Genomic DNA, 10,952 nt, shown 5'->3' with positions numbered 1-10,952 from the left:
AAGTAAAAAATATAAAAGCTGTGTGTTTTTCTTATTTCGGCTACTTATTAATAATTGTGTCATCGTTGGTACGAGTCATAGGTAACACCGGGAATTGTTTCGCGCAATCAGTTCTATGGAATAGCCGCGATAGCTAGCAAACCAAATCGTTTAAAGAAATTTTGTATTTACTGAGTGTGTATGAGTATAGAAAATTACGACTTCAGACAGACTTAGATAAAGTTGAACGATCTCGATCGAGACGAAAAGAGCCGAAGGGTAGAGTTACTCTAATTTGTATGTCGTAAGTATCGGCTCAAGACCGCCTGACTTTTTCCAAGTCCGTCCAATACCGAGCGGTTCGGAGAGTTCTCTATCTCTGTCTTTCTTGGGCTTCACAATAAAGAAACGAAATAAATCTTTGAGGTGACCTAAAATGTTATTATTAAATATACATCTGCAATGGAGATTGTACTGGGCTGTAAGTCTCATTACAATGAGCAAATAATAGTAGTAATTTTATATATATTAAACTAGATTTTTTTATTACTTGAAAATGTTTTTGTTTAACTTACAATAATAGTTTTTCATTTTGTGATAAGATTCAATTGTAAATGTCCCATAATGCTATGTATCCATCTTTTGCAGCTGTGGCCATTATAAATTTATTATCATATGCTTTTATTCTTTCTATAGAATAACTAATATCATGTACAGTATCCTTATGTTGATTTAAAACAGCTAATGGTTTCAAAGTTTTCCAAGAATATAGTCTAATTCGACTGTCCCATCCTCCTACTGCCATAATTTTAGCATCAGGTCTAATTGTAATTATAGAAGTGCCAGGATTTGTCATTGTTATTTTGTTCTTATTATGCAGTAAATGATCAACTGATAAACTAAATATCTAAAAATGTAAAATTTATATTAATATAAGAAAAACCAATCTTAGTTAGCCTTCTATTTATGAAAGTGTTCAATGAAAATAAATATATTTCCAATTCAATTACTTATATATTTTATGCTTATTTCTTAATTTGTACCTGTATATTATTAGTAGGACCAGCAATAGCACCCTTTGATAAAGTAGTATCAAAGTCTAAAGCCATTGGACATGTCTCTACTGTTAAAGAACTTAATACTTTACTTTGTCGAACATCCCATAAGATTAACTCTCCTGCTTCATAAGCAACTAAAACTAATTTTTCATTTTTTAATGGTTTGATAGCCATTACTTCTCCCAATTTCTTGAAATTGCAAGAATTCAATTTCAATTCTACACTAAAAGTATTTAAAGACAATATTCCAACAGTGGATTCTTTAACCGGCACGAATATTTCATTTTCAGAAAATATTTTAAACCTGTTACAGATATTTTATTAATAATTTATTTTATACAATAAGTAGAATATATATCAAGTAAATGTAACTAATTTTCCATAAAATATTACATTTAATATTTTATGTATACATATATACCTGCAAAAATGACAATATATATTAATGGATTTATATGCAGTCCACTGAGTTTCTCTTTTCTTATATATTTTCATTAAACCACATTTGTGTTGTACAAGCAAGGTATCATTTCTTAAGTTTTGCAAATTTAAACAAGAATCTTCTTCTGATTTAATTTGGTACAGTTCTCTGTTTGTCTTTAACACGAAGAAGCTGCATTACAAAAATATCAGAGAAACTTTATCCTATTACCTATACATTTATGTCATAGTATCTATATCTGTGTTGTTTCAAGCTATAGCAAATTTAGAAAGTCATTTGATAAAGTGTGAGAAAAGTATCAAAGTATTTTATTTACATTTAAATCCCAGATATGAACATTGCCTTCAGCAGTGCCTGCATAGAGATTTTCCACATTAGGCGCCATTTGAAAAAGAATACAATTCACACAATCCATATCACCCCGGAAAACATATTTTGGATCCGGTGAAGGTATTGCCATTGAAATAAGCTTTATATACTTTAATGTTTGTGATACAGTATAAATAAAGATTTTAATTACAAGTTTTATGTAGGAACATGTATAAATACACAAGCGAATAAGATAAATACATAAATTTATCACATTACAGTAATTTTTACCAAAAGGATATTTTTTAAGTTAAATGTTTATAGCAATAAACTTAGTTCATATATTGAAATAACCACATAAAAATTCACAATTTCTGGTAATGAAGAGGAGTATATTAATCACCAAGTTTTTAATTATGTACGTGTTTCTACATTAACAATAGTAGAGATAGAGAGGAAATGAGAGTGCTCACGCTTTAGTTGTTCCCGGACTAGTGCTGCACCATGCGGTTAAATGTTGAAGGCCTTCCACGTTAGCATATATAAGAACTTATAAAGCTAGAAATCTGCCCTGTTTAATTCTACGCTAACATATACAATAACCTATTTAATTCTACCGCAAACAAGGTATATTCGCTGTTGTTCTACGCTACAAAAGCCTATTTCATTGTAGGGTTCGACGAAGAAGTTCATACTTTTCTATATGAAATAGACAAATATGAGAATAATATAATCGCGCAATAATTAAACTTCGTTGCTTAAGAAAAAGAAATTGTTTATTATATTTTTTTAAAAAAGGAAAGAAAGTCTTGTATTTCAAACGATAATAAATCAATGGATTGATGCGTGAATAAGTAGCTATGCTTGTTATTAATATAGAAAGAGGACATTTTTATTCATTTTAATGCCTTCCTTTCATTTTAGTTCTATTACCACATATTCAAATATGTATATATATACATATATAAATACATATACCATATATATGTGCTGAATAATGTAATAATGTTAACAGGCATAAAAAACGGCTTAATAATCCCAGAATACATCCAACGTTTCTATAATAATAATCCATACATTAATGTATAAATAAAAAAAAACTGATTTATGAATTTATCTACATACACATATATACATATCCTAACTTAAACCTTTTTAAAATTTAGTAGCTACATCTGACGATAAGATTCAGCTATCATAATCTGTGTAAGAAAATATAAAAAGTGAAACTAAAACAAAGAGTAAAATAAAAGTCAATTTAGTAAATCCTGAAAAAGTTAAAATTTGAACGAAACGTAAATATATACACTTATACTTATTAGAAATACGTATTAGAAATTGTTTCTAAGTTGGTACTAGGCATAAAAACTAGATTACGGATATTTCTGCAATTATGATAAATACAAATATACAAAAATATGCAAAGTATGTTACATATTCAAGAATGTACGAAGTATAAAGACGAAGAATTTTATAAAACTATAATTTTGCATAAATATCAGCAGTCTAAAACTCTTCATGCGTTATAGTTACTTATTTCACCGTGACACATAAAAAAACCACGCATATGTATATATAGAAGGATATATTATAGATTTCATAAATTTCGTAATCTAGAATTGCTCTATAATGCCTGTAGAACATCTCAGCTGCCGACCTAACCAAACCGAATCCTTACGAATTTTGTTTGTAGAGTTAAATAGACCATATCTTTCCGATGTACAGCACATTCGTTTTAGATAAATCAATTTAGATATATTTTATTTATAGCTTTAGATACAATCCGAAATAATTTATCCAAAATAGACGTTTCACTGCATAGTGCCGGATAAAAATAATCGAATATAGCATTTCTAACTTTGAAAATGTTATAAAAGTTATTAGATGGCACTAATAAATGTTCGAAAGTAATCGCATCACTAACAACATATGCGCGAAGGGCTATTACTGTTTGTTCATCACGCGGATGTTCTCTACTTTTACCAACAAAATAATTAAAGCACCGATTTATTATTATTTAGATGTTTATTATTATATTTATTATTATATAGATTTTTATTGTTATATTTATTACTATTTAAATATCTCAGTGCTTTTTTGACAATATATCCGACGAGATATTCTATAACGCACATCTTTAAAGAGCACGTTGACATCGACAATACTGCTAATTTATTGTCAATTTCTAATTGTATATTTTCACTTTCGATGTCAATGTTCTCTTTTTCCATTTTATTTAATGGAACATCGTCTGACGTGGACGTAATGAATTGGGACAAGATTATATCCTCTTCTAATAAAGTTGCGTCACAATCAGGTTGACAATTATTGTTATAAGAATTACTATTCAAATTCAACACCATTTTTTCTGATGGTGGGGCGCACTGCTTCTACAGAAGGATTCCGATTGTATGTGTCACCGTGCATTCTAGGAATTGAAACAAAATTTTTTAAAATATCTGTATTGAAGTGAGAAATCATTAAAAAAATTACATTTTTCTTTTTTAAATCATGGCAAAGCTTACAATGACATTTACTAATTCTTGCAATCTTAAGAAACGAGGCTGAGTTTTTAATCCAGAAGATATCATTACTAACCACTATATAACCTAAACATTAGGCATACTCCGTAATTGTGTTGATATACATCACGAGGAGATTTGCTATTTAAATTATCAAACAAGTTATTGAAGGTTTCGAAAAAGCTGGTATGATGCTCGGTTTTATACAATTAGTTGAACATGCAGTGAACAAAGTAAAAGAAACTCTTTTGTTGAATACTTGGAATTCGGGCTTACATTTCATTTTATCAAAATCACCTGGCTTTTTGTTTTTCGGTTAATTTGTAAAATGCTCTTGTAATTTCATTTCGTTCTAAATTCTATAACAATTATTCTTGGCGGTTTTAAGCAAATGTAAATAATCGAATAAAAAGTGAATTTTTTTATTTCTAATAAAATAAGGATTTTGAATATTAACCCGTCTTTTTGTCATTCTTTAATTACTTGTATTTTGATTGGAAACAATAGCTCTAAGTTTCTAACCTGTGCTGTGTAAAACATCTAGAATAACATTTAATATATTTGGTAATTGATTTGTTCTAATTCCATTCTTTGAAACATTGAGTGTTATTGGATGTTTTCAATTATTGGAATTAGAAAAATTGCACTTGTTTAAATTATAATGTTTCCTTTTACCTTTTTGATGTTTCATTGTATCTAATACTAGCTTATATTAACTAACTACTATTGTGAAATAAAACAAGCAAAGAGAAAGAGATTAGTTAATTAATTGCAAACAAAGTAATTAACTAATTGTGGAAACTAATTAAAAACAACCAGAAAATTGGAAATTTAACCTACTTATCTCTTTGCCTGTATCTTACTATTGTTCCAAATAATCTTAGATTGCAAATTATTTCGTAGATTTTTATCTTTTTAAAGTGGGTATCGTTCATGTGACAATTTGTAATCCTTACTACAGTAAGCGGTACAATCTGTTTTGTATTCTGTTGGTAATGTTGGGAGTGACACGAATATGGTAATAACATAGATGAGCATACAGCAATACAAGAATATCCTATTTTTAGTCAATGGTAGTAGGGCTCTAGTTTCAGGATTTCGGGCCAAAAAAATATATTGCATGATTGGTCTACCCTCATATTTCGTCTGTACCCTAATTTTATAGGTTCTTATACATACTAATGTGGTACAACACTTGGCTGTATGGTGCAGCACCTGCATTGTGAAACAACTAAGCAATGGATGGGAGGACTCTCATTGCTTCTTTGTTAATACTTAAAATCAAACATAAACATCAGTCGTGTGCTATATGCTAGATAGAAAACAGCAAAAATGTCTGAAAATTCGGTATATGATATGGCCTACCGCGGCAAAACCACAGACGTTAAAAATTTATTAAATGAAAATGAAAGATTAAAAACAGCTAAAGATGGTGTAAGTGCATCGTTGTTTATATGAAATATTTTTTAAGGTTATGTTATTAGCCAAATTTATTTCTTCAGAATAGTCGAATGTTAATACATTGGGCAGCACTTGGAGGACACGATGACTTAGTAAGATATTTATTATCTCTTGATGTACCGGTAGATCCTACTGATGATGTAAGTAAAATAAGCCATTAGTAAGTAATTTGTCATATAATTTTATGGTAAACTGCAAAATATGCTTTCTCATATCTTACTAGTTTTATTCAGAGTTACCTAACATTTATTTTAACTATCTATTATTTCTAAATAAATCACGATATATATTTACTTATTAGTATGTTACATATAATAGTATATATAATAGGCAATATTTACCTAAAGCAGATTTTCTACTGAATTGTTTTCAGTAGAAAAGTAATAAACTAAACTAAACTATTGAATTGTTGAGGGATTTCTTAAACTTACTATGTGAAAAGCATTTTAAAGTCGTTTAAATTTGATATATGATATCTTATAGGAACTAAAATATTGTTTTCAATTTCATTGAATATGTTATTTCCTAGTATATACAATAAATATATAGTATATAATATATATAATAACATATATATATTATTTTTATATATAAAGTGTTAATGTTATGATTTATTACATAAAAACATATTTAACCGTTTGAATCCTAGGGGTCATTGAAAAAATAGAGTGAAAAAATCCCAAACAACACAATAGCGCTCGTCATATTTATTACTTATCTGTATTATTATGTATGCGTACTATTAGTTTATAAATATTCCAAGTTTTGTTCAATTAAAAGTATGGAGAAGATAACAATGAGATACAAAATACCGTCAGCATGGGACTCTTTGACACAAAATCTAAACAGCACGATCGCGCTGCTTGGAGCTCAAACAGTTAAAAACAATATAAACAAAAAAATATGTTTCTATGAAATAAAATTTTGGTCGTTTAAAATTAATATTTACACTATTAAGTAATGAAGCTTATACTCTTGTTTTATATTTATAATTGCCTTTATCTCTTCTTTTCTGTGAATTTTAGTGATACGCAATTTATATAAATCTAAACTACTATACATAATTTGTAATTTATGATACATGTTATCGTATTTTCGAAAAGTGAAAAATGATAGAAATTAACAGATATTGATCATGTATATTATTATGTATATTATTATGAAAAATAACAAAAATCGACAGATATTAATCTTGTATTATTTTGTAAAATAATATTTGTTTACACCACAGTTATTTCATAAGAAGAAGATATAAATTTTAGGTCATTGAACTTATTTATGAAGTCAACATTTTGTCTACCATATGTAACTTTTTTTGTTAAATTGAAATTTGTGAAGAACACTGTTTTGAATAGCATACCTTGAAATAAATTTTTATATATTAAACTTTTGATAATGTAATAAAAGTACAAAGAGATAATGATTTAGAAAATAATTATTTTTTTATTATCAAGATTTCTTGCTTTTCTAATGTCAGATACAAAAAATGCACATTTTCAACTTAGTATGAGAAATAAATACCTATTAATAATTGTTTTATGTACATATGTATATATGATGATATTTAAGACATGAAATGTATAATACTACATTTAATTAGCCTGAATCTTTCACGTAATACACTATGAAATGGTTAATAATAAGTAATTACATATTTATAGAAACAGTCATACAATTTCTAGATCTTTATATTATCTTTTTATATAATCCTTTGTGATGAGGACATATTTTAGGCATTATTTGAATTTAGATTGTTTAGATTTTAATTAATAGCAAGATTCATTTTATAACTCAAAAGATATTATAAGAAGATCTCTGAATACAATTTGAAAGATTAAAATTTATGCTACATATCAATGTGTATATACATGAGACATCAGATGCAAATTTGATACTTTAAAATCTACAAGCACGACTAATATTTGTTGTCTTTTATACCTTAGGCCTTAAATGAGAGATTATTTGCCACATAAGTATTTTGCGACTATTATTATTATCTAGTCTGAATTAACATTTAGGAATGTAAGCAAATATTTTAGCAATAATTTCACTTATGAAATATCGCTTCATATCATAAAATATAGTAATAATAGAATATAATATTTTGTATTATATAGAAAATACATGAAATTATAGTATAACTAAAAAAAAAGTTTCTTCATGCAAAGTTAAAAATATAAGATAAAATTCGTCTTATCTCTTTAAAAAAAATTGTAAGGTAGGCTGACATATGTTAAATACAGCTTTCTTTATTCATCTAATCTAACTATTGTTAGTTCCTGTTTGTATTTATAAACAATTTAGAATAAATTACTAACTCTATTGATAATGTAATTTTACTTCAAAAAGAAAACCTAAAAAATCAATTTCATATCAAATATATCATAAGTAATAGTTTAGAAACATTAAAAACTAGATATTATTCAAAACTACACTACTTATTTTTACTACTACTTATTTCTAGTTTTTCAAGTTCTAATGTTGTCCAAAGGCTTATAAAAATATTGTAGGGTAGCACCTAGCATCAACTCATTTTTACATGAGGAATCATCTACTGCTTAATTGCATCATGTTAAATTAATTAAATATTTTAATTGTGTTGTTTAGATGGATATGACACCATTAATTTTGGCAGCATCAGCTGGTCGTGAGAAAGTTGTTAATACCTTACTAAATGAAGGTGCAAATGTTAATGCCAAAACTCAAGAAGGCCATTCAGCATTGCAATATGCGGCATCAAAAAACTGGAAATCTATTTGTGTTGCATTACTAGAAAAAGATGCTTATATTAATATTACCGACAAACGTGGTGCTACACCACTACATAGAGCCGCATCTAAGGGCAATATTGCTATTGTGAAACTTCTCATAGAATATGGACGAAATTTAGATATCGGTAGATTTTTATATTAAAATCTTTGTTTAATCAATACCTATTTCATCTAATTTTCTAATAATCTTTAAATAGATGTTTTCATCTAAAAATAGTAAGCTTTCAACAGCTTAATTTCTTAACAATTATGAAGATTATTATTCTACATTTCTCTGAACATCAATTTAGATGTTGTGGTTTTTAAGTAAATGTAATTAAATTTATTTTTTGAATTATTAGATAATAATTTGTATGAGTTATAAATATTAGTTCTATGATGTATATATTTTACCTAGGAAACTTTTTTTTCTAGATAGTAAAGATGTTGATGGCAATAGTGCATTACATTTAGCATGCGAGGAAAATCGTGTTGATGAAGCTAAGTTGTTAGTGAAAAATGGTGCTACCACAACACTGATGAATAAACAAAAGAAAACGCCTCTGGATTTAGCAAGTCCAGGATTAGTACGGCAACTGAAAGAACTACAGGGAAATTGACCTTTAATAATAAAATGAAGCATCAATGTCATTGGCTCAGTGATGTTCAATCTGCGTTTTTTTAGTGTTAATGCAAACTTAATATTTGATAATATGAAAGGTGTGTTATGTTAATTTATTCATACAAATAATTTTGTTATGTTAAAGATAATACAGATATGAGATATATATGAATGAATTCCTATATAGTTTTTAAATAACAAGTATTCAAAAAGAGGAAGAAAAACAAGAACTTACATTAATTATAGTTAGCATCTCAATGTACAATAATTTTTATAGTTGTAAGAGATACAAAATGAATGAAAATAACATTAATGTTTTCTTCAACTTGAAGATACAGCGTTCTTCCATACTACATGAAAATGTTATCAAAACAAATTGTTTATATGGGATAATGTTCAAAATGCCAATATTCAAAATAATATATGGCATATAACTAGAAACTATTATACAAGATTGTATTAATTAATTTGCAAACAAAATTTAACAAAATCATTTAATCTAAAACCGTTGAAACTATTTCATCTGCTGTCTATCCGATATAAATAATTTAACATATTTATTTGAATAAAAAAAGTCAAACGAAGGTGAATATTTCTTATAAAAGTCTTCATCTTCGTAAAAATATGGATACTAAATGGAACAAACGTTTCTTAATAATGTTAATATATAATATATAAATCTCATTTGCTTTTTATATATTACACAAAATTAAAATCATCTATTATTATAAAACTTCAAAATCATGTGTAAATAGTTTAAAGAACTATTAATTTAAAGAATTAGTTTCCTAGCTTAAAAAAAATTCTATTATTCAAAAATTTGTGTGTTTATAACATTCTTTTCATATCTTTCATGTATGTTAATTTAAAAAATGTATTAAGCAATAATAACAAATATATTACATAATTAAATATTCGATGCTCTTATATCAACAAATTTCTCTGAAATTCAACTAATTTTTTAAATTACAGTTTTTTAAAAGGATGCTAATAATAATATAAAATTATAAAGAAATAATATACCAATCATTAATTAAATAACCGATTGAAAATCACTGACCATAACACTTTCTTATTATTCTCAGTTTTCAGCATTTATTATGCTTTCTCTTTAACATAATTAAGTGTTATTAATATTTGATTTATACCTATATAAAATGTATCAAAAAGATTCATTATTTAGCTGGTCAAATCCTATTATCGCTGTCTCCCATTTTTTACTCTTCCAGTTAATTTATTTTTTCCATACTTATCTGTTTCAACCCTATTGGGATTCATACTCTTAAATAGAGATAACATTTCCAATTCCAAAGTTAATTGCTTAAATAAAATGCACCACAGTTGAAAATTATTTTCTGTGCTTATTTACACAAATTCACAGCAATTCACAGATAACATTAGGTGGTCTAGATTTCCTTTTCCTTCAGAGAAATTTTGGATGGTTTATAAAAAATATGTTATTGAGTTTTTAGTTTATTTTTATATATAAATTTTTTTAATAATTTGTTATCTTAGATAAATAATTTGATATAAACAAATTTTCAATTTAAAAAGTATATACATATTATAATTTCTCCTACTAATTCTATATTAAATTTACACTCAAATTAGAAACAAATAAGATAATAAGAGTCTATCTTGAAATATTAATTCTTTTCAAAATGTTGAATGTATTACTTAAACATCTTTGATAACGGAATATCAGAAAATTTGGTATTTTTAGAAGATATACATATAGATATATATATATACATATATATATATATATGTATATATATATATATATGAGTATATTAAGAATAAGAAATA

The 10,952-nt window shown here is 26.4% G+C and overlaps 2 protein-coding genes across 3 annotated transcripts; one reads left to right on the top strand and one right to left on the bottom strand.

Annotated features, from left to right (window-relative positions):
* Positions 1-268: 268 nt before the first annotated feature.
* Positions 269-2,274, bottom strand: LOC117212776 (guanine nucleotide-binding protein subunit beta-like protein 1). Of its 2 annotated transcripts, XM_033457801.1 has the most exons (5): positions 1,796-2,274; positions 1,459-1,634; positions 1,023-1,341; positions 555-886; positions 269-410 (listed from the first exon to the last, which is right to left on the bottom strand). In XM_033457801.1, exons 1-4 carry the CDS (start codon positions 1,937-1,939, stop codon positions 584-586), a joined length of 942 nt encoding a protein of 313 aa, XP_033313692.1. In that variant the 5' UTR covers positions 1,940-2,274; the 3' UTR covers positions 269-410; positions 555-583. The 2 variants fall into 2 exon arrangements, with proteins under 2 accessions (XP_033313692.1, XP_033313691.1); XM_033457800.1 differs by lacking the exon at positions 269-410 and having other exon boundaries at positions 506-886.
* A 3,243-nt stretch (positions 2,275-5,517) lies between these two features.
* Positions 5,518-10,494, top strand: LOC117212775 (26S proteasome non-ATPase regulatory subunit 10-like). The gene is made up of 4 exons (XM_033457799.1): positions 5,518-5,744; positions 5,813-5,911; positions 8,379-8,667; positions 8,957-10,494. The coding sequence occupies exons 1-4, from the start codon at positions 5,643-5,645 to the stop codon at positions 9,139-9,141; spliced, it is 675 nt and encodes a 224-aa protein (XP_033313690.1). The 5' UTR covers positions 5,518-5,642; the 3' UTR covers positions 9,142-10,494.
* Positions 10,495-10,952: the final 458 nt, after the last annotated feature.

Source organism: Bombus bifarius, unplaced genomic scaffold, assembly GCF_011952205.1.
Source record: "Bombus bifarius isolate JDL3187 unplaced genomic scaffold, Bbif_JDL3187 scf7180000008376, whole genome shotgun sequence".
Lineage (NCBI taxonomy): Eukaryota > Metazoa > Arthropoda > Insecta > Hymenoptera > Apidae > Bombus > Bombus bifarius.
Note: the sequence above shows the minus strand (reverse complement) of the source record. Positions and strands in the feature narration are given on the sequence as shown.

What these genes read in the sequence shown, in the direction of transcription:
- LOC117212776 (XM_033457801.1), bottom strand. Translation starts at nt 1,939, where the DNA reads ATGGCAATACCTTCACCGGATCCAAAATATGTTTTCCGGGGTGATATG. An exon ending in TTCATATCTGGGATTTAAAT is followed by an intron (nt 1,635 to 1,795) that starts GTAAATAAAATA and finishes TTCGTGTTAAAG; the next exon opens with ACAAACAGAGAACTGTACCA. An exon ending in ATATATTGTCATTTTTGCAG is followed by an intron (nt 1,342 to 1,458) that starts GTATATATGTAT and finishes TATCTGTAACAG; the next exon opens with GTTTAAAATATTTTCTGAAA.
- LOC117212775 (XM_033457799.1), top strand. Translation starts at nt 5,643, where the DNA reads ATGTCTGAAAATTCGGTATATGATATGGCCTACCGCGGCAAAACCACA. An exon ending in TAAAAACAGCTAAAGATGGT is followed by an intron (nt 5,745 to 5,812) that starts GTAAGTGCATCG and finishes TTATTTCTTCAG; the next exon opens with AATAGTCGAATGTTAATACA. An exon ending in TGGACGAAATTTAGATATCG is followed by an intron (nt 8,668 to 8,956) that starts GTAGATTTTTAT and finishes TTTTTTTTCTAG; the next exon opens with ATAGTAAAGATGTTGATGGC.